The sequence below is a fragment of the Equus przewalskii genome, chromosome 10 (assembly GCF_037783145.1).
Source record: "Equus przewalskii isolate Varuska chromosome 10, EquPr2, whole genome shotgun sequence".
In the NCBI taxonomy this organism is placed as follows: domain Eukaryota; kingdom Metazoa; phylum Chordata; class Mammalia; order Perissodactyla; family Equidae; genus Equus; species Equus przewalskii.
In genome coordinates, this window is record NC_091840.1 from 6,747,984 (window position 1) to 6,770,915 (window position 22,932).

The window sequence follows — 22,932 nt, forward strand, 5'->3', positions numbered from 1 at the left end:
TCGCACCTTCCTTGTCATAAGATTTCGTCTGTCTTGTATTTCTTTAGAGGTTAGGTTAACCTAAGAATTTGGAACATGTTTTGTATTGATAAAGGATCCTGGGTATGTATTATAAAATCATAATGATGGGCCTCTGTGATTTTAAAAGCACATGTTCACCTTGCCCCGTCCGTTTGCATCTTTTGATGCTGGTCTGTGTTGATTTTTTGGACAAAACGTAATTTTATTAACATCCCATTTCTGACTGAGTTGGTCATCTGGAGCAAAGCGTTATTATAGCAGGGCTACATATCCTGTCTCTTTTACCACAAAGCTGCATCTTGCGGTAGAAAGTAGAGTACAGCGATTTTAGTCAAAACTGTTAACAGTACATGAGCAAGTAAATAGGAGGGCTATTATTCTGGACATTTCTGTCACTTTTACTTTAAAATACAATGAATATGCCAAACAGGCCTGCCTAAGACAGTCTTACTAAGATGTCTGTTTTACATAAATTTACCCTTCTTCATAAATCAGATTAGATTAAAAGTTCGGGGACTGATTCCTTCCTCACCTTTGAAGCAGAGGTCCTCAACCCAAGCTATATTGTGAGAATTACCTGTTCAACTTAAAGCTGACCGTGACTGGACCCTTCCCTTAGAACTTCCCCTTCAGTAGATCCCCAACGCAACCTGGCATTCATTTGTAACCCTTAAAAGTTCATAGGTTATTTTGATTTGCAGCTAGGGTGGGGCACCTCTAATAGAAAGCTTTAGTTTACCAAGTGCAACATTCTTACACTCATCTCGTTCTAACCCTCACAGCAACTCAGAATAGGTGCTTACGGATGAGGAAACTGGCCTCAAGCGTCTAAATGAACGAGAAACGTCTCTCCTTTGGAGGGAGCAGAACCAGAACCTAGGCTTTTGATCTCCAGTCCAGTGCTCTGTTGCCACACCAACATGTCTTCTACTAGACTACAGGGAATAGAGGGAATAAGGCAAGGCAAGGACAAGTTCAGAAGTTTAGGCCAGAAGGGACCCTAAGAGTCAAGCCCAAATCCGTCATTATTTAACATACAAAAAACAAGGAGTGCTTGAGCCACCATACCCCGCCACCTCCTGCTCCATAATTACATGGTTTTTAAGGAGGACATGCGTGCTCACTGGTTAGTTTGGTCTGAAAGCTCTTTTGGTTTGTTAAGGTTTTGGAAATTAAGGCTCGGCCTTTAAGAATGGAAAGATTTTAATCCAAACAAGGTGGCGTGTTTCATGCTTTAGTGGTAAGCACATAAAGACATGATCCATGCCTTCTAGAAGAGAACTTATCATCTCTGGCTTTTCATGAAAGCCCAGGAGAATGGTTAGTCGAGAATACAAACTTCTAACTTCCCGGAAGGAGGAGGCAGCCACACAAAGAGGAATGTAATTCAATTTTTATGGAAATATTGAAAAAAGATCTACTTGAGGAAACGTGCATGACGGGAAGGCCCCCACTCTCGTTTGCCCAAGACTTTCTTGTGACGCTCTGTACAGTCATTCCTCAGCCCTCCAAGTGTGTCCGCATTTGTTGCAGGGATAGATTTACCCGGACAGGTGGAAGAGGCATGACTTAAGGGTTATAAACAGCTGCGGAGCCCTGGGCTGCTCCAGTAGTTTTGGTAGCAAGGGATGTGGCCATTCCCTGCCGCCGGGCATTAACCAGCCTTAGAACAGGCCCTCAAACGGGAACGTCTGTAATTTTGGTCTAGTGCATGCAGCACCCGTTACAGCTAAATAATAACATTAAAATGTAAAGAATTTCCAGTCGTTTTAAAAGGGATCGTCTTGGCTTGCTTTCTGTTGCTGACTCATAGTGCTGCTGCTTTGGGACAGTTAGGTTTCCAAACGGGGGACACAGTAGGTATTCAATAAGTGTCCGTTTGTAGCAGTGATTTTCATCCCTGAAGGAGCATGCCTTTACTGTCTCACCGTGAGTAAGGCGAATAAGTGAATGGTAGCGACAAATCTGCCTTCGGTTTGTGGGTTCCAACTTGCCCAGAGCGAGCTTTTCCCTCTTGTCAGGTAACTTTCTTAAGTGACAGCGAGCACAACTTGTACCAAGTGCGGGGCAGGTTCGTCCTTTGTCCAATCATCGCCGAGATTTTGGGGTGGGGGAAGGGGAACTCCCCTAGACCTTCCCTGACCAGGAAGGGGGTGGGTTTAGGCTGAGCAGGGGCCGCTGCAGCCCGTCACGACGCCGCACGATGCTTGACACTCCAGGGACCCAATAGGAACGAAAAGAGCTATTTGAATCGGCCAATGCAGGTGGGGAGGGGGCGGGGTTTGCCAGCCGTATAAAGGGGGCGGCCGGCCAGGCAGGCGGTGGCGGAGGCTCCTGCAGCGGTCGCCGGTGGTGGCGTGGAGAGCTCCTCTGTGCCCTTCGGACCCGACCCTTTTCTGCGCTGTGCTCCGGCGCCAGCCTACCTCGCTGTTCGGCGACATGACCACCACCACCACCTTCAAGGGCGTCGACCCCAACAGCAGGAATAGCTCCCGGTGAGGCTGCGGGTCGAGCCCGTGCCGCGTGTGGCTTGGGGGCGGGAGGGTCGCTGCCCGGCGGGGCTGCGAGGGTCGGGAGGCCGGTCGTTGTCGGTAACGTGCCCAGGGCGCCGCGCTCGCGCCCAACCGGGCGGCGGGGTTCGGCCGCCCGCGTCACCTTTGTGCCTCCTGGCGAGCCCGGCACCCCGGCCCCGCCCGATTCCTGTTCTTTTCCCATTCATTCGTCTCCTGGAGCGAGGGGCCGAGGGTCAGGGCCACCTGTCCTCGCCGCGCGGCGACTTCTCGTTAGTTGGGACCTGCCGAGAGGGTTTGTTCTCTCTTTTGCGGCACGGCTGGCCCGGCCCCAGGGCGGTGGTCTTGGCCCCCGGGTGCCCCGGCAGCCCACGGGGCGCCTCGATCAGGCCCTATTGTCCCACCTCGGGCCACGCGCTCTTGCCTCTGGCCCGGGGCAGGTGGCGGCCCTGCGCCTGGCGCGTCGGTCAAATCCTGCAGCAGCAGCCATCGGGTCCGGCTGACTCCTACCCACTGGGGCCCGCCCGGCAGGTGGCATTTGTGGTCAGGCGGGGCTGGTTATCGCGACCCCCAACCCCGTCCAGGAGCCAACCGTCAGCACTCTGCGAAGTGCCTCCCCTCTGCTAACAAAGGAAAGACCCCTGCTCCTTCCCCTCCCGCTCCCACCACCGAAAGGGAGGGGGAGCGAGCCAGTCCGAGTGGGTTTTCTGCGCTCAAACTCTTGGACCTCGGTCTTTGCATCCCTCCTCTTTCGCTTCCCCATTTGACGTTTGTCAAATGAGTTCATCCCTGGCCCCGGTTCCCGTGCTGGAGGAGGTTTCCTGTTCTTGGGCGGGGCCGGAGACATCCATTGTCTCTTCCGTACTATCTCCACCTGAAAAGCTGGGGCCTTTCTGGCCACTCATGCCACTGCATTTGGGAAAGGGGGCGCTGGGCATGGTGTTTGGACTGAGACCCTTTTCCAAGCCCTTGTCTAACTTGGTGGAAGGGTTTGGATCCTGTGGAAGATGTCCACATTGTCTCGGCTAATTGCACACTGTTTTTTAAGATGAGATACAGGCATCTCTGGGATCCTGCTCAAGGCTTGGAGGAAGCTTAAATTCCACTTTTTCTGGGCATCTGCTCTTCATTGATCACGACCCGCAGTCATGTGTGGCCAGCCTTGGGGTCCTGGGCAAGTGGCACAAAGGGAGCCATTTTGTGGGGCTAAGAAGACGGCTGCGAAATAGCAATGTCTCTCGGGGTTGGAGAACTTGGGGACAAAAAGGCCTCAGCAGTGAGTCTCAGGAGGGAGTTGGAAATGACAGTCCTTTTCAACGCAATGTAGAAAAGCTTAAGAAGGATTTAAATAACTAAATTAGTGGTTACTGGAGGATGGGGGAATTTGGGTAGTATAGACCTACAAAAATACTGGTCACTCCCTCTTCTGTTGTCATCCTTCCAGTGAGATCATTTTTTTCAGAGGACACTGGAACATGCTGAACCTTGGTTTTTCATTTTGTGCTATGAGGTCAACTTTCTGCCAGTCAAACTGTAGTGATTGGAATGTGAAATTTTATACATTATGTTAAAAATCGGAGGGTTTTCCCTTTGGGGTGAAGTGCAGGTGAGTGCTTCATGATTTCAGTAACCAGGTCAAATGAATCCTCACACTAGTTTTTTCATATGTATGTTTGAAATGTGAAACATAAATGATTTTTGGTTCTGCACAATAAATGTTTTCAATCACCTTTTGTCACCAGTTTCCCTCCAATATTGTGACCCCAGGACTGAAGCATTATCCTTTCATTTACTTCCTACCTTTCCTTCTAATCTCACCTAATTCTCCGAAACTTCTTTTCTCCAGTCGAATCCTCCTGGCTCCATAAACACGTTGTAAATTTAGTCTGATAAGGAATGATCTGCAAAGATCATATGGGAACTCTGGTATTTAAAGAGAGAAGAAAGAAAAAGTAATTTTTAAAAAAATTTCTGTCGGCAGCACACCGACACATTTTTGTTGAATCTCAAGTATTTAATCCCGATTTAGTTCCCATGTGTACAGCTCAGAGAGAATAGTAGGATCTTAAAAAATAAAATTGAAATAATTTGCATCTTATGATCCCAATCCTTTGTTTGGGGATGTCTCGCTGTTACAAATGGGCTCTACAACGCTGACGTCATCGGAGTAGGTAGCACCTGCTATTGCAGGAGGAACACAGACCTTTGAAAAGTTGGGCTGGTTAGAGAGCTATGACATTGTTTCTTTCTTTCTTTTTTTTTAATTATTTTATTGAGGTCATATTGGCTTATAACTGTGTAAATTTCAGGTGTACATTATTATATCTCAGTTTCTGTATAGTCTGCATCGTGTTCACCCCCAATACTCTAGTTTTTATCTGTCACCATTCTAATGTTGCCCTTCACCCCTTTTGCCCTCCCCCAGCTCTTTTCCCTTGACGTTCTTTTTAAGCTGGTCTTTCGGGTACTAGCGTCTTTTTTCTTTTTTTAAGACCAAAAAGTATTTCCCGGCCCATTAGGGTTCTGAAAATTTTCATCTGGCTAAAATAATTTATGAGGGTTTAATTATGATGGTAAGGAAAATCATTCTGATTTCTAGGGCATGAAGGGGATGACAGTGAAGCAAGTTAATTTTGATTATAATATTTCAGGTGTCCATTGATTTGGGGTACAAATGATAAAAACCTAGTCACTTCAAACTTTAACATGAGAGAAAGCCTAGTAAGGATTTATAACACACTTTTAATTATGATTTAAACAATTTAATTAAGCAAACCTAAAATTATCGTCTCTATAAAATGTATGCCTGAACATATTTATCTTAGTTCATATAATGAATTTAATCTAAGTTGATATTTAATATCTGAGACTTTTTTAAAAAGAGGGGGTTTTACATGTTTTACATGGCATAAAAGAACACGGTGGGTCTTCCCCCCCAGAGGGAGAATAATGCAGTTTCTATTTAGTGTAAATTAAGTATTGAATTTTACTGTGGGCAGACACAAATATTAGAATCAGGGGAGGACCCTGGAGGACCTATATAAGAAATATAAAATAGTCTAACATTAGAAAACAAGATAACTAATCAAAGCACCAACTATATAGGTTTGTAGTTTGGAGAGAAGAATGGCCTTGTGTGACTCCCCTCTGTGGGCCCTTGGAGCACTTGTTATATGCCTGCCAGGGACGGGAGATTTGGGTTTTGGCCCCATCTGTGTCACTTAACTAATGTTGGGCAGTTTGTTTAGAGCTTCTCAGGGCCTGACTTTTTTCTCTTAAAAATGAGGCTGTTCGTTGAACTAGATAAAGCAGAACCCAGCAAACTGCCATCCGAGGGCCTAACCCAGCTGGCACCTGATTTTGTAAGGTTAGAGATGATTTTTACATTTATAAATGGTTGAAAATAGCAAGAAGAAGATTTCATGACTTGTGAAAATTAGATGAAAGTCAGATTTCAGCGTCCATAAATAAAGTTTTATTGGAACACAGCCACACACGTTCATTTTCACGTTCTCTGTGGCTGCCTTTATGCTCCATGATGGGAGCTGAATAGTTGTGAAATACCAGATGACCCACAAGCCAAAAATACTTACTGTCTGGCCCTTTACAGAGAGAGCTGGCGACCAGGAGAGGATGTCTAACATCTCTTCCTCTCGGGTTCCACCTCTTATTCTTGGAGATTGTGGAGGGCTCTACCAGTCAGCTCCATGGAGGAGGCAGAAGCTGAAGAGATGGGCTGGATTTTGATGAGTCACTGAGGGGACAGTGCAGTGTGCTTTAGGCAGGAGGAAATACAGGAGTAAATACCCCAGGTTGGAGGGGCCGGCCATGTGGCCAAGTGGTTAAGTTTGTGCACTCTGCTTCGGCAGCCTAGAGTTCGCTGGTTTGGATCCTGGGCGCAGACCTACACGCCAATCATCAAGCCATGCTGTGGTGGCATCCCACATAGAAGAACTAGAATGACCTATAACTAGCATATACAAGTGTGTACTGGGGCCTTGGGGGAAATTTAAAAAAAGGAAGATTGTCAACAGATGTTGGCTCAGGGCCAATCTTCCTCAAATTACAAAAAAAGTACCCCAAGGTGGAGATAAACCAGAGCTGTTCCTGGAACAGTGAAGAAAGTGGCCTGACTGGCTTGGTGAAGAAGATGTAAGAAGTAGATATGGTTGACAGGAGGCTATATTGATAGTTGGCAAAGCTGGTCAGGTTTCCTTCAGTCCTGCCTAGGCTTGACTAAGTCTTGCATCTGCAGGCCTGCAGGTAGCAGGGACAGATAAGGACAAAGGAGCCCGGCAGAAAAGGACCCAGGACAGGGGACCAGCCCTCATGCAGGAAGGGGCAGTGTTAAGGAGCCGAGGCCAGGGAATTCTGGAACCCAGAAGCAGTCTTTAAAAGAATTTTAGATTAATAGCAATACAGAAAAATAGGCATAAAAAAGACATTGAAATTCATCTGAAATCCTGTCTTTGAGTGAACCCTGGATAACATTGTGGTGTACATACTTTCAGGCATTTATGCCTAGTTATGGTTATAATAACAGCTAGCACACATGATTGCCATTTCCAGGTACTGTTCTAAACTCAGTATATATAATATCTTTATAAAAGTCTTATAAGGCAGTTACTATTACCCTCTTTTTATAGAAGAGAAAACCAAAGCATAGAGGGGTGAAGCAGCTTATCCAGGGTCACATAGCCAGATAAGTGGGTATCTCTAAACACATCATTTTATATAACGTGCAATTGGCTTATATTTGTTTTCCAGCTTTCTTCATTCACTGTGTTTGGGGTAAATCTCAACCTACTGTCTAGAGCTTTCTGTGGTATGGATGTACTTTGATAACTAACGTCCTACTAATGGATAACTAGGGTATTTCCGATTTTTTTTTTATAGAGTAACATCTTTATAGGAATATCCTTGTACATATGTCTGGTTATCTACTTAGGGTACTTTCTGGAAGTAGAAATTCTGATTCAGATAAAATGCAAATACATATTGTCAAAATGTCCTTTAGAAAGTTTGTACAGATTTATACTTTCACTCTTCAATTAATTCTGGGAATTGGCATTTTTTCATCTTTACCAGTCTAATAAAAAATAAATCCTTTTGTTTTAAATTTCATTTATTTCTTTGTGAGGTTGAATTTTTAATACTTAATTACCTGTTACTACCTTCTGTCCATTTTATCTTGTGGTTCTTTTAATCATTTTTAAGAGCATTCTGTATACTAGTGATGATATCCTTTGTCAAATATTATGTGTATTTTTGCCAAGTTTAATCTATCCATCTTTTCATGGTTTCTGGCTTTGATCTCATGCTTAGAAAGAAAGCCTTTTTTTCCAAGACTAGGACCACATTGGTACATATTTTCTTCCAATATTTTTGTTTTAGTCTTTAAAGTGAAATATTTGTCCTAGCTGGAAGTTATTTGGTAAATAAAATGAGTTAGGGATATATGTTTTGTTTGTCTTTGTTTAATCAAATGACTAGCCAGTTAATGCAGTGCAGTTTTCCCTACTGACTTAAAATGATCCAGTGGCACTCTTATAGAGAACTCTCTATTTTGACAGAATTCTGAGTAGAAATTGACAAATCTCTCATTGTAGTAGAAGTTAACAGATTCTCTCAGTAAGAGATAAAACATATTTAAAAATAAGTAGATTTGAACAACTCAGTTAACAAGATGTAGTAGACATATAGAATGTTGGCAAATACACATTCTTTTCAAGCATGTATAGAAGATTTCCAAAATTGACCGCATACTAGGCCATAAACCAAATCTCATCAAATTTCAAAGGATTCACGTCACAAAGACTCGGTTGTCTGTGTTATAATTAAAAGCTAGAAATCAATAAACTAGAAAGACCCCTATGTTTGGAAACTTACAAATGCACTTCTAAATAATTTATGAGTCAAAGAAGAAATGGAGTGGAGCCAGCCCGGTGGCGCAGCGGTTAAGTGCGCACGTTCCGCTTCAATGGCCCGGGGTTCGCTGGTTTGGATCCCTGGTGCGGACATGGCACCGCTTGGCAGGCCATGCTGTGGTAGGCGTCCCACGTATAGAGTAGAGGAAGATGGGCATGGATGTTAGCTCAGGGCCAGTCTTCCTCAGCAAAAAGAGGAGGATTGGCAGATGTTAGCTCAGGGCTAATCTTCCTCAAGAAAGAAATGGAAGTGAGAAAACATTTGGAATGGAATAATAGTAAAAAATATCAAAACTTGGGAATGCCTCTAGAGGGGTACTTAGAAGAAAATTTATACCTTCAGTGTTTAATTTTTCCTCTCTTTTCTTTTTCCTTTTTTGAGGAAGATCAGCCCTGAGCTAACATCTGCTGCCAGTCCTCCTCTTTTTGCTGAGGAGGACTGGCTCGAGCTCACATCTGTACCCATCTTCCTCTACTTTATATGTGGGACGCCTACCACAGCATGGCGCGCCAAGCGGTGCCATGTCCACACCTGGGATCTGAAGCGGCAGAACCCCAGGCCACCGAAGCAGAATGTACTCACTTAACTGCTGCGTCACCAGGCTGGCCCCTTTCTTTTCTAATATAAGGAGCTGAGTTTACAAATAACAACTGTATTTCTTTGGAAAGTTGGATGAAATGGACATATTCCTAGAAAATGTCTCTTACTCTAACTGACTTAAGAAGAAATAGAAAACCAGACTGCTCCTATCACCAATAAAAGTACTGAATCAGTAGTTAGAAAATCTTCCCATAAATCCATCTCCATTTTCTATGATTTGAGTGGCGACAGGACAAGGTATATTGAGTTTTTCCAGGGAGGGGACAAATTGGTCAATCTGTGGCAGGAAGATTTGGAAATATGAAAGTACTATATTTCCTAGTTGAACAAAAAGCTATAGATGGTGTCCTGGGACCGGCCGCATGGTTAAGTTCACGCGCTCTGCTTCAGCGGCCCAGGGTTTCGCTGGTTCGGATCTTGGGCACAGAGATGGCACCACTCATCAGGCCACGCTGAGGCAGCGTCCCACATGCCACAACTAGAAGGACCCACAACTAAAAATATACAACTAGGTACCGGGGGGACTTGGGAAGAAAAAGGAAAAATAAAAATCTTTAAAAAGCTATAGATGGTGTCCAAAGGAACAAGGGTATAGAATATGCCACAGAATCTTACGCTTGTTGTCTCATATTGCCTTTCTCCGTGTGGCTAGACACTCATGTTTATTGGCGAGAGTAGCGAGGTACAAGTGTATCAACAGGGCTTGTCGGTGATTTTGAGGTAGGAGAGACTCTTTATTATCAGCTTTCCTCGGGCTTCTAAATTGGTCAACTTAACTTCTCTGTGTCTATTCTTCCATTTTTTATTTTGTTGAAAATAAAAATGGAAATGCTTTTGAATAAATGACAAGAGCTGCTTCTAAACTTCTTTGCAGGTATATCCAGCTAAGCCCAGCAGGCAATGCCCCTGAGGTCTTTTGCCATTTCCTAAAAGGGGACGCTAACGAGGCTGTTATTTGTGAGGACTTTCAGCTACCTTGTGTGATGGATGATCTTTATGCCAAGAAATGTTTTGGTATGATCTGAAGTTGAGGGTTTGCTATTGTTCCTAGGGTTTTGCGACCTCCAGGTGGCGGATCCAATTTTTCATTAGGCTTTGATGAACCAACAGAGCAACCGGTGAGGAGGAACAAAATGGCCTCTAGCATCTTTGGAACACCTGAGGAAAATCCCCCTTCGTGGGCCAAGTCAGCAGGTATGGCTTATCTCTGTGGTCACTGATCACAGGAAGGGACGGACCCAGCGTGGGCAACCACGCTGGTTTTCTGCTGATGAGCAAAATCTAGCTTAATCATAATAAGATAAACAATAGTGAAAGCTTGTCACTGGAGGAAGGACTGGGACTGAGGAATGGGACGTGCTGAGAGTCTCTGCTGGATCAGAATAAGGACTGACGTGAGACTGGGTTATTTTGTCCTTCCGTAGAATTTTTAAGCCATGGCTTAACCTCCCTAACACTCTTTCTTCATTTTATCATAGGAGACTAACACGTAATGCCACTTACTAAAAAAGCATTTTGCTTTAGGTCTTTCTGTTGTATTCCTCAAGAAAGTATATTTTGATTCAGGTGCCAAATCTAGTGGTGGCAGAGAAGATTCTGAGTCATCTGGACCGCAGAGAAGGAACTCTTCTGAAGCAAACTCTGGAGACTTCTTAGATCTGAAGGTCAGTGTGCCAACGACAACGTCTGGGAAAAGACTGAGGTTAACAGTTTAGAAATTAAATGCCCCCTATTGTACAAAGAGCTCCAGTTCTGCCACTGGAGTCTTACATAGAGGGGATTAGGAAAGGGCATGGGCCCTACTGGTCAGGGGGGATTGATAAATAGAGTAGTCAGAAAAGCGAGTTCACATGACCTTGGTCTGTTCATCTCTCTTCTCCCATGAGCATTAGACTGTAGCCTGTGGTACTGATTTTGGAACATCTGGATCACACGCACTTCCTGTGTAACTCATGTCCAGTAGCATTTCTGAGTTCAAGGACTGTTTTAGTTGTTGGCAAGTGTTGCCTGGTTGTTTTGAGCTGAACTCCAGGAGACTGCAGCACATGGGCACTGCCATCAGTTATCGACAGATGAGCACGGCCCCAAAGCCCCAGGTGCGTGTCTGGAAAGCCTGGTAGGGTGTCCTCTTGAGTAGGGACCTCAGAGCTCATGGTGGCATTGCCGTGTGAGGAGGGCGACCTGTAGAAGGGGTTTGGAACTGATAGGGGCCCTTCAACGGCTAGATAAGGGGAAGGGAGACGGAGAACGGAAGGATAAATTTGCCAGTTTCCTATTCAGATAAAAGAGCCTCTGACATGCTCATTGATATTAGGTCATCAGCGTAAATGTTAAGGTTTTTTGGTGCTTTGAGTGTATTACTGGCACTGGGGCAATTTGTCAGCAGCATTTTTGTATCACATTGTCCCAGGTTGAATAACAGTTGCTTGTTGTAATGCAGCCTTACCTGTACTTGACTGCGTCGAAATGAAATTGCACATTTGGTTTCAAATAGATAGTCTCTCTGAACTGTGGCTGTTTTGTGTGTTGCCAAATTAAAATCTAAAGTAACCTGTTAATTTTTTTTTCTTTTTCAGGGAGAAGGTGACATCCATGGTGAGTACTTCTGAAGAAGTCCCAAAATTTCTTGTTCTGTAAATGGTTTTAGAATAGATCAGAATTTCGATTCTAATTGTGTCTTGGGGAAAGAAGACTGCGGAGTGAAACCTGTCTTTGCCCTGAGTGCCAGCATACTCTGGGTGGAGAGGAAAGAAAAATGAAACTGGAAAGTTAGCAAATGTGGCCATGTTTGGTATTGGCCAATGGTGAGAGCACTGCCAGAAATGTACAAGAAAGGAAGAATACTGGCGAATCCTTTACAAAATATATGTACATTAGTCAGGTTGGTATTTGTTACACTGAATGAGAGTTTTTTTTTTTAGTAAAAGGCTCTGGCATTTCAAGCTCAGCCCACAGCATTTAATTTACATAACTTGTTTGATTTTATACCAAGGTGCTTATTTGGCAAGACATCGGTTAACCCTGTGATCTTGTGAATGATGATGGAGGGGGCAGATGGAAAGTTTCAGTTAGCATCCATATTACCAATTATATGTGGAAATGCGCTATAATCATTTATTTAATTATTTCAAATCTTTGAAGTGTTTATTGGCACTTCTTTAACCAGTGCCGGAGAATGGCTGATGAGAATAATGAAAGGTTTACAAGTGTCAGGCGGTAGTGATCAGGTTAGAGTTGACTCGGTGAAATGCAGCCGTCAGAGGGCCCTCCGGTCCAGAAGGAAGAAGCGCTTCCTCATGGCCTCTTCCTGCCGTGATGTGGTCTTCCAGTGAAACAGAAGTGTTTAAGAACCACATTCCCCTCTGTCCTCTCCAACGCTGTCTTTTTTTTCTTTTTCTCCCAAAGGCCCCTGGTACATAGTTGTGTATTTTTTTAGTTGTGGGTCCTTGCACTTGTGGCACATGGGATGCCGTCTCAGTATGGCTTGATGAGCGGTGCCATGTCTGCACCCAGGATTCGAACTGGTGAAACCCTGGGCCGCCAAAGTGGAGTGCATGAGCTTAACCACTCGGCCACGGGACCGGCCCCTCCAACACTGTGTCTTAATGGGCTAATCTATTTTTTTTTTTTCCCCTGCTTTATCTTCCTTAATCCCCCCTGGTACATAGTTGTATATCTTAGTTGCAGGTCCTTCTAGTTGTGGCATATGGGACACTACCTCAACGTGGCCTGACGAGCGGTGCCATGTCCGAGCCCAGGATCCGAACCCTGGGCTGCTGCGGCGGAATGCGCAAACTTAACCACTTGGCCACGGGGCCAGCCCCAATTGATGGGCTAATCTTATACACGAATTTTGGCTAATGGATATAATTAGAAATTTGGGGAGCCTGGAGAAGTATGTGAGAGACCTGATGAAGTTGTGAAAAAATATGTCATTTGTCCTGCTAATAACTAATAATCCCCACCCCCAGCCCAGCTCAGTTTGTTATAGATTCTTCATGTAAATAACAGGTTGAATTGTATAGTATGAAAAGTCCTTCCTTTCTTTTGGTCTTTCTTTCTTGGTGAGGAAGATTGGCCCTGAGCTAACATCTGTGCCAATCCTCCTCTACTTTGTATGTGGGACGCCACCTCAGCATGGCTGGATGAGTGGTGTGCAGGTCTGCACCCGGGATCTGAACCTGTGAACCCTGGGCTGCCGAAGCAGAGCCCACAAACTTAACCACTATCCCACTGGGCCAGCCCCTCTTTTTTTTTTTAATGGTCATCAGTTTTGCCACCTGAGTTTTTTGTGCCCCTGACTGCTGCTGCTTTTAGTTCACTTGTCATAAAATGACGAGGGGCATAATAATTCAGGATGCATCTGGCGGAGTAGAGGTCAGCCTCAACTCTGTTGGCAAGTTTACTTCAAAGCAAAGCTACCCTCTCAGTTTATTTATTTACTTATTTTTATTTTTTTTAAAGATATTATTTTTCCTTTTTCTCCCCAAAGCCCCCTGCTACATAGTTGTGCATGTTCTTTTAGTTATGGGTCCTTCTAGTTGTGGCATGTGGGATGCCACCTCAGTGTGGCTTGACAAGTGGCGCCACGTCTACACCCAGGATCCGAACCAGCGAAACCCTGGGCCGCCAAAGCGGAGCGCGCCAACTTAACCACTCGGCCACGGGGCCAGCCCCAACCCTCTCAGTTTAAATAAAACAGATTTTGTTTGGATGTAAGGAAGATTGCCTTTATCTTTTGGATAATTAAACACAGGAATGGCTACAGGGAGGACTTTGGAAGTCTTTCAGAAAGAGGGAGAAGGTCTAGGAAGTTTCGGCAGAACTTCCCCTCCCTTCAGGCAGGTTAGATGGTCTGCTACATTTTCTGGTGGTTCTAATTCTTTGATCCTTATAATGAATCCTATTTTCCTATTCTGACATAGGTGTCTGTTCAGTTACCTCTTTGATGCACCAAAGAGGGAAGACAAGTCAGGAGTATATAAGATGTACATTATGGTAGAAGTGTTTTTGTTTTTTTGCTTTGCTTTGTTTTGTTTTGTTTGAGGAAGATTAGCCCTGAGCTAACATCTGCTGCCAATCCTCCTCTTTTTGCTGAGGAAGACTGGCCCCGAGCTAACATCCATGCCCATCGTGCTCCACTTTATATTTGAGACCCCTGCCACAGCACGGCTTGACAAGTGGTGCCATGTCTGAACCTGGGATCCAAACTCTGGGCCACTGAAGCGGAACGTGCAAACTTAACCACTGTGCCACCAAGCCGGCCCCAGAATTGTTTTTGTTTAAAGCTCCATTTTTTAATTATTACATTCAAAAGACAAAAGCTTTCTCTGTTGGGGCCAGGCCGATGGGGCAGTGGTTAAGCTCGAATGTTCCACTTCGGCAGCCCAGGGTTCACCGGTTCAGATCCCCGGTGTGGGCATGGCACCGCTTGGCAAAAGCCATGCTGTGGCAGGCATCCCACATATAAAGTTGAGGAACATGGGCATGGATGTTAGCTCAGGGCCAGTCTTCCTCAGCAAAAAGAGGAGGATTGGCAGCAGATGTTAGCTCAGGGCTAATCTTCCTCAAAAACAAAACAAAACAAAACAAAACTTGGTACAAGTGGTTTTAGGAACATGAATTTTTTTTTTCTTCAAAATGTGATTGAATGCACAGGTTGGCCCCCGCCCCCCTTTTTTTTGGTGAGGAAGATTGGCCCTGAGCTAACATCTGTGGCCAATCTTCCTCCCTTTTTTTCTCCCCAAAGCCCCAGTACATAGTTGTATATCCTAGTTGTAGGTCCTTCTAGTTTTTCTATGTGAGATGCTGCCACAGCATGGCTTGATCAGCGGTGTGTAGGTCTGCGCCCAGGATCTGAACTGGTGAGCCCTGGGCCACCGAAGTGGAGCACATGAACTTAACCACTGCACTGCTGAGCCAGCCCCAGGAATGTAAATTTTTAATGTTTAGTCTTTGAGGATCTTAAAGAAAGTACATTTTTTGAAATTAGAACTTTTCATTGGTGTCCAGTATGAGTCCATGTGAAGTTTTTACATAGTATATATCATAGCCAACATTTCTTTTTTTTTTCTTTTTTTTTGAGGGAGATTAGTACTGAGCTAACATCTGCTGCCAATCCTCCTCTTTTTGCTGAGGAAGACTGGCCCTGAGCTAACATCCGTGCCCATCTCCTTTTACTTTATACGTGGGACGCCTGCCACAGCATGGCTTGATAAGCAGTGCCTAGGTCTCTGCCTAGGATCTGAACTGGCGAACCCCAGGCCACCAAAGCGGAGGGTGCCAACTTAACTGTTACACTCCCAGGCTGGCCCCAGAATCAGCATTTCTGCTGTGCTGCTTTCAGGTTTTGGAATTTCTAAACTAGGGGAGGAAATAAATATCTTTAAACTTTAAGGTAGTTTTTCTCCCAAGTCTTATGAATTAGTACTTAGTTTCTATACTAAAGGTGCTTGTGTGTGTGTGCGTGTGTGTGTGTGTACGTGTGTGTGTGTGAGAGAGAGGGAGAGATTATTCTAAGGGACATGTTAGAATATGCAACTGAATTTAATTTGATGGCTTAACACTGAAATGAGGCCTGGCCTTAAAAAAAAAAAATTTAAAATGTCTAACCTTCCTTCAACTATTAAACTCTTCATAGAAATTTCCTTTCACAGGAAATACAGCTTTTTCTGTTGCAGTCACTCTTGAATTTGAATCAATAACTTTTCCAAGTTTGGAAACTACCTGGTTAAGAATATATGCTTGTTGGGAATTTCACAAATCAGTCAGTAAATCCATCAAGCAATATCTAGTATATTGGATAATAAGATGCTAATTCTTAAACCTTAACATGGAAGGTGCCCAGTTAATACAAATGGGACTTACCTCATTAATGGAGCTGTTATTACAAATCAGTAGGGGAAAGATAGACTCTAATAAATCACATCAGGGGGTCAGCCCCGTGGCGTAGTTTTAAGTTCAGCATGTTTGGTTTCCAAGGCCCGGGTTTGCTGATTTGTTTTTTGTTTTTTTGTTTTTTGTTTTTTTTGAGGAAGATTAGCCCTGAGCTAACTACTGCCAATCCTCCTGTTTTTGCCGAGGAAGACTGGCTCTGAGCTAACATCCATGCCCATCTTCCTCTACTTTATATGTGGGATGCCTACCACAGCATGGCTTTTGCCAAGTGGTGCCATGTCTGCACCTGGGATCCGAACAGGCGAACCCCGGGCCGCCGAGAAGTGGAACGTGTGCACTTAACCGCTGCGCCACCGGGCCGGCCCTGGGTTTGCTGCTTTGGATCCCAGGCGCTGACCTACACCACTCATTAGCCGCGGTGTGGTGGCAACACCCATAGAAGGTGGAGGAAGATTGACAAAGATGTCAGCTCAGGGTTAACCTTGCTCAGCAAAAGATAAATGGTGTCAGTACTGTCAACTTAAAAAGCAAATTTGCCTGTTATTTTATCTTCAAGATGAGTGTATTCAGGAATAGCCAGAAGAATTGCAATTTTGGATGTGCGTGCTATGGCAAACCTTAGGCAAATCTAGCAAACCGAGGAGAGGAGCTGCTTTTATAGAGGAAAAGGCAGAGTAGGGGAGCTGTGCTAAAGGAAAGCCCATTGCGGGGAAGTTCAGGGTGGCAGCGTCTTGGCATTGGCTGGGCTTCGAGGCGTTTCTCCTTGGCTGGGCTGTTGCTGGGTGGGGAGAGAAAGCTTACTTCAGTAGTAAAGTGGTTTTACTTTCTGTTGGAGATGTCAACATCCCTGTCTTCCTGTTTGGTGTAATTGACCCTGTGTGTTAGGCCCTGAGAGCTCCTCCTACAGGCCTTCCAGCTCCAATTTAGTTAAGGTTTCTTTGAATTTCCACAGTACAGTTGGCTATCTGTGTGGTTAAAAAATAAATCAGCCTCACCTAGTAATCATGGAAATGTAGCCTAACATCAAACAGGAAAGAAAGAACATTTTTTTTCACCCATCGGTTTGGCAAATTTTAAAGTGAGGTGGTTATCAAATGGTGGATGTGCAAAATGTAAGGAGACAGACCCTGACGCAGGTGTGGGGTAGAGATGGGCACATCTTCTGGGGGGGGGGGGGGGCGTGTAGTGTCTGTTCAAACTGAAGATGGTGGCCCCGTGGCCCCATGGGCACACGCTCCAGTGTGGATGCATTACAGCTTTGGAATGGTTCGGTTGGTTCCAATTTTTTGGTATCAGTAGAGCAAATATAGTACTATATTACATCAAATATACTATATCATGTGATAAAAATATTACAAAGCAATTAATTAAGGAACAGCTTTTAAAAAAACCTTAGACTGTTCATCTTAACTTGAAATAGTTATTAGCCTTAATTTCCTTGTTTTCCTAGAAAACCTGGACACAGACTTGCAGGGCAGCCTGGGGCAGAGTGAGGAGAAGCCCGTGCCTGCTGCCCCTGTGCCCAGCCCGGTGGCACCTGCCCCAGTGCCATCCCGAAGAAACCCCCCTGGTGGCAAGTCTAGCCTTGTCCTGGGTTAGCTCCGACTGTCCTGAACTCTGTTGTTTTATTTGTTTTCTCCATGCTTGTGAACTGCACAACTTGAGCCTGACTGTACATCTTTTGGATTTGTTTCATTAAAAAAGAAGCACTTTATGTACTGCTGTCTTTTTTTTTTTTTTTTTTTTTCCCCTTTTTGAAGAACAGGTTCTCTTATCTGTCCTGATTCCTCTGGGTCTGTAGGCCATGGCATGAGTGTTTTCTAGTAGTAGATTGGAGGGAAAACTCTGTGACACTTAGTACCGTGTTTTTAAGAATAATTTGATTCCAAATGTGTTAGAGGATCTTTTGTACTGAGGTTTTTAAAACCCTTTTCTTGTCAGCTTTACTTGGGTTTACCAAGCCTTGATTGGACAGACCAGTGAACAGTCCCCAGGCACCGTCCCTTCAGGCCCCCAAACAAGGATGTCTTTATGCCGAACCTCCTTGGTGTTGCCGTAACTTGTCAGTGCCCTTTGCTAAAAGCATCTTCCTGTGCCATATGGAACAATAAAGAGGCCTGTGCCTCCTGCCTTGCTGCCTGCAAAGCGAAAAACTGCCTTTTGTTTTGGAACCTTAAGAAATAAGCCAGATACTAACTTGCCTGGCTGATGAGCATCGAGCCTGCTGCTCTCAGGCAGAGGAGGGGTTCCGGGTGCCCTCGAACTGATGGATTTCAAGTGGTGAAGCAAGCAAGGGCGTGGCCACACAGTGGGTCTTCGTCATGAACGACCCCTCGGGGCAGTGCTCTTCGTAGATAACTCGAAGCTGTGTGCATGATGCTGGTGCTTGACCATGAAATGAAACTCTCATCCTTAAAATCTGTGTTGTACTTCACAATCCTGGACTGTTGCTTAAAAGTAAACAATGTACAAATTTTGAAACATTGTGTCCTGTGTCATCTTTTTGAGATTGTTTCAGATTGGTCTACTGGTTTAGCTTTTTTCTTTGTTAATGTCAATTCTGCTGCGCAGTGATTTGATGAGTCATTAAAGTTAAAACTGGCTAATGGAGGCCCAGAGAGAAGTGGGCTTCTCTCTAAAGAAAATTCTCTAAACAAAACAGGTTTAAAGTCATAGCATGAGTTCAAAGTGCTAAAATGATCATTATCTCTGCTATCTGGGGTAATAAAACACATGAATAATATGAATAATTGATGTTCAAAATAGTTATTAGCCAATATATTTTAAATTTTACCACCTGTGCTGGGCCGTGACATTTAAAACTTTAGGTCCCCTCACGCCTGCAAGGTGCTTCCCAATGGTGAGGGGTCACAGAGGGCTCAGAGGAAGGAAGTCTTGTGTAACTAGGGGGCGGGGAGATCTGAGTCTCTTCAAGTGATAGAGAAGACAGAAGACAGGAGAAAGCTCTCTGGGTTCTAGGCAGAAAGTTCCAGATCAACATGCTATATTAAATATCCAAAGTGGATCTAGCTGTGCTACTGACCAGCTGTATTCCTTCGGTTTCTCATTTGGGGCACAATTTCCAAATTCAGAAATGATACCTTTGAACTAGGTCAACTCTAAAGCCCCTCCCATGACTGAAATGACTGAAGAGCAGAACCTGTAACCACGAACTCACTTGAACTCCTGGACGTCTTTGGGGGAGGAAGATGGCTAGTTACAGGTTGCGGGGCGGGGCCGGGGGGGGGGGTTAAGTTTTTCTCCCCTCATGGTATAAAGCATTCACACAGTGGAGACTCAACAGCTGTGCTCCAGGAGCCTTCCAGTCTCCTCAGGCCACCGTTTCTGTTGTGCCTCTGACTCTTCAGAGGTGGGGAACCTGCACCCTTCTCTCTTAGGAATGGTGGGGCTCCTGGAAGAGATGTCCCTGATGTGTGTCATAACTTGTAATTTGGCTTTTTTTATTCTGTGAAGATAAGTGCCTCAGGAAAATTAAGGTGTCCTGAGGGACGGACAGTCCTGCCAGTCATTTTGGTACTACCAGCACAGAGTTAGGAAATTCTATGGACACATGTTTGTTGAGGGTGTTCGATTTTCCAGAATTGGAAGGCTTAGGGTCTAGAAAATGAAGCTGAATGATCCTAAAATGATGATGACAATGATTACTATTAAGACACCAGGATATCAAAATTGTAAATGAAGGGGCCGGCCCGGTGGAGCAGCGGTTAAGTGCCCTCGTTCCGCTTCGGTGGCCCGGGGTTCGCTGCTTTGGATCCCAGGTGTGGACATGGCACCGCTTGGCAAGCCATGCTGTGGTAGGTGTCCCACATATAAAGTAAAGGAAGATGGGCACGGACGTTAGCTCAAGGCCAGTCTTCCTCAGCAAAAAGAGGAGGATTGGCAGCAGATAGCTCAGGGCTAATCTTCCTCAAAAAAAAAAAAACACCAAATAAAAGACACCCAAAGAGCGGAGGAATCAGCATTTCATTGACATTTTGGACCTTTTAGCCAGTTTGTGTGACTTAGTGACTCGGTATTTATTGCTGATGCTGATGCTACCTCTTTTCTTAAGCATTTTGCAATTCCATCACCTTAGACACACCAGGCCCCCTTTGCAGCTCTTCCGTTGCATTGGTTTGGAAGTACTGGGGTGTTCAGGTGAACTGCAGGAACATAAGTCACTTAAACCTGAGTTTACAGTTGTAGGTAAATATATCTTGAGTGTAGTCAGGAAATTGTGTGAAACCTACAAAAAGGGGAATCGACAAAACAGCAATGTTCAGCATTTTCCAGAAGGGCACATGACTGCCGATTCTAGAGAAGAGTGTCGGTTTCACAAAAGGACAGTCGTCTCCTCCAGGAGGAACTGGATGTTTAAGGTAGATGCTCCCTTTAGGGGCCGGCCCAGTGGGGCAGCAGTTAAGTTCTCACGTTCAGCTTCAGCAGCCCAGGGTTCGCTGGTTCAGATCTCGGGTGCGGACATGGCGCCACTTGGTAAAGCCATGCTGTGGTAGGCATCCCACGTATAAAGTAGAGGAAGATGGGCACGGATGTTAGCTCAGGGCCAGTCTTCCTCAGCAAAAAGAGGAAAATTGGCAGCAGTTAGCTCAGGGCTAATCTTCACCCCCCCCCCCCCCCCAAAAAAAGTAGATGCTCCCATGTTTCATGCCAACCCTGGCTTATGAAATCGTCTCTCAGGAGCTTGACTCACACGAACCAGTGACCGGGAGCCCGCACGATTCGGGCCTTGGGCTGGTGCTGCCTTCGCGCGGCGGGAGCTCCGGTCCGGGGTCCGGGGCCCACAAGCAGGGAGGGCAGAACCGCCGGTCCCCCAAGGACGCCAGGTACGGGTTCTAAGGAGGTGGAGCGAACCGCACAGGTTTAAGGAGGCTTGACGCTTCCCAGTATTTCGGATCGGCCCTCCGTCGGGCCCCTGGAAGGTGAGCCCCAGCACTCGGGGAGAGGGGGAGGCGGCCGCGCGCACGCCGAGTCCCGGGGAAGGCCTCGCGCTGCCCGGCGCCCGCGCAGATCAGCCTGGCGCGCCCCGCCCGCGCCGCGGCTCCGGAAGCGGCGGTTCGAGCTTTCCGCGCCTCCGGCCGGCCCTCCGCGCCCGGACCCCGCGGCGATGGCAGTGGCGGCGGCGGCGCGGCGCGGCGGCGGCCCGTGCGGGTGCTGGTGGACATGGACGGCGTGCTGGCGGACTTCGAGGCCGGCCTTCTGCGGGGCTTCCGCCGCCGCTTCCCCGGGGAGCCGCACGTGCCGCTGGACGAGCGCCGCGGCTCCCTCGCCAGCGAGCAGTACCGCGCCCTGCGGCCCGACCTGGAGGTAGGACGGGGCGGGGCGCAGCGCGGGGCCGCCCTGGGAGCGGGGAGCCCAGGAGGGGGAAGCCTCCCCCTTGGGGAGGACTGCCTCTGCTCCATTTCCGGAGACACCACTTTCTGTTTAAAATTAACAAAACTCTCCCTTCAGAATCCCCAGGACAAGAAGGTTTGGGAGAGTGCTTCCCCCTAAACAGAATCCTCGCCCTGAAGCTCTGCTCTGGGCACCGAAGGCCCCCAGGAACCTTACGTTTCCGGTCCCGGCTGGGGCTAGACGGGCTGGAGACAGAAGCCTGGACAGAACACTGTATCTTTCAGGAGAAAGTGGTCAGTGTGTTCGAAGCCCCAGGCTTTTTCCTCGACTTGGAGCCCATCCCTGGAGCCTTGGAGGCCATGCGGGAGATGAACGACATGCAGGAGTGAGGAACGCTGGGGAGGGAGGGCGGTGGGGAGCAAGGCCTGGCATCACCCTGACTGACTCCCCTTCCCTGCAGCACCGAGGTCTTCATCTGCACCAGCCCTCCGGAGAAGTATGACTACAGTGTGTACGAGAAGGTTCGGCTGCCCCCGTACCTCATGGGCAAACTTAGCTTCCTAAGGCCTGAAATTTTTTTTTTTAAAGATTTTATTTTTCCTTTTTCTCCCCAAAGCCCCCTGCTACATAGTAGTATATTTTAGTTGTGGGTCCTTCTAGTTGTAGCATGTGGGACACTGCCTCAGCATGGCCTGATGAGCAGCACCATGTCCATGCCCAGGATTCGAACCAGCGAAACCCTGGGCCGCTGAAGCGGAGCGCAGGAACCCAATCACTCAGCCATGGGGCCAGCCCTCTAAGTCCTGATTTTTAAAGAGACCCCCAGAAACAGAGAAAGTGCTGTGTGGGGAGGAGGGGAGCAGCATCTGTCAAGGGCTGTAGACCCTCCGCACACCTGCTTGCTCACCGGCCCTGAATTCAAGGGCCCTTCAGGCCCTACTGACAGACCTGTGCCCCCTACACAGTACTGCTGGGTGGAGAAGCACCTGGGGCCCCAGTTTGTGGAGCGCATTATCCTGACGAGGGACAAGACAGTGATCTTGGGGGACCTGCTCATTGATGACAAGGACACCATTCAAGGTTGGAGTCATTTTCCTTGGCAACCTCCAGGCACCTGGCCTGCTGGGATTACAGAGAGGGAGTAAAAATAACCAGGGTACAGACTGCATGCTCACCGCCTTTCTCCTCTGTCCTGTCCCAGGCCAAGAGGAGACCCCAAGCTGGGAGCACATCTTGTTCACCTGCTGCCACAACCAGCACCTGGTCCTGCCCCCTACAAGGAGACGGCTGCTCTCCTGGAGTGACGACTGGAGGGAGATCATAGACAGCAAGCGGGCAGCTGTGCAGCAGGACCAAACAGGCCTGGGGCTGCTGCAGGAATAATCGAGGGACCATAGCAGCGGACAGTAGCTGAAGGAAAGGAAGGCAAGCCAGCAGGGAAACCCAACAGAGCCAAGTGACAGGGCGGCATCCTGGTGGTGACCCCCAGCACTGTGGAGCAGGGAGACACGGTAACCTCTGTGCTCTCACAGGCCAGCCACCTAGACCCTCCTGAGATGGCTGGCATGGAAGCATGGTGGAAGTCAGTCAGGAACCTTTTTAATAAAACACTTTGGCTCACTAC

At 46.5% G+C, this 22,932-nt stretch overlaps 2 protein-coding genes across 3 annotated transcripts; both read left to right on the forward strand.

Annotated features, from left to right (window-relative positions):
* Positions 1-1,404: 1,404 nt before the first annotated feature.
* On the forward strand, positions 1,405-18,437 carry JPT1 (Jupiter microtubule associated homolog 1). 2 transcript variants are annotated; one of them, XM_008513246.2, is made up of 5 exons: positions 1,405-2,516; positions 10,111-10,253; positions 10,626-10,723; positions 11,636-11,654; positions 17,407-18,437. In XM_008513246.2, the coding sequence occupies exons 1-5, from the start codon at positions 2,461-2,463 to the stop codon at positions 17,553-17,555; spliced, it is 465 nt and encodes a 154-aa protein (XP_008511468.2). In that variant the 5' UTR covers positions 1,405-2,460; the 3' UTR covers positions 17,556-18,437. The 2 variants fall into 2 exon arrangements, with proteins under 2 accessions (XP_008511468.2, XP_008511469.2); XM_008513247.2 differs by lacking the exon at positions 11,636-11,654.
* A 981-nt stretch (positions 18,438-19,418) lies between these two features.
* Positions 19,419-22,931, forward strand: NT5C (5', 3'-nucleotidase, cytosolic). The gene is made up of 5 exons (XM_008513245.2): positions 19,419-21,281; positions 21,593-21,693; positions 21,769-21,829; positions 22,274-22,388; positions 22,510-22,931. The coding sequence occupies exons 1-5, from the start codon at positions 21,138-21,140 to the stop codon at positions 22,689-22,691; spliced, it is 603 nt and encodes a 200-aa protein (XP_008511467.1). The 5' UTR covers positions 19,419-21,137; the 3' UTR covers positions 22,692-22,931.
* Position 22,932: the final 1 nt, after the last annotated feature.

Coding starts and splice junctions, on each gene's coding strand:
- JPT1 (XM_008513247.2), top strand. CDS start 2,461: ATGACCACCACCACCACCTTCAAGGGCGTCGACCCCAACAGCAGGAAT. Junction 2,517..10,110: donor AACAGCAGGAATAGCTCCCG/GTGAGGCTGCGG, acceptor TATTGTTCCTAG/GGTTTTGCGACCTCCAGGTG. Junction 10,254..10,625: donor TTCGTGGGCCAAGTCAGCAG/GTATGGCTTATC, acceptor ATTTTGATTCAG/GTGCCAAATCTAGTGGTGGC.
- NT5C (XM_008513245.2), top strand. CDS start 21,138: ATGGACGGCGTGCTGGCGGACTTCGAGGCCGGCCTTCTGCGGGGCTTC. Junction 21,694..21,768: donor GAGATGAACGACATGCAGGA/GTGAGGAACGCT, acceptor CCTTCCCTGCAG/CACCGAGGTCTTCATCTGCA. Junction 21,830..22,273: donor ACTACAGTGTGTACGAGAAG/GTTCGGCTGCCC, acceptor CCCCCTACACAG/TACTGCTGGGTGGAGAAGCA.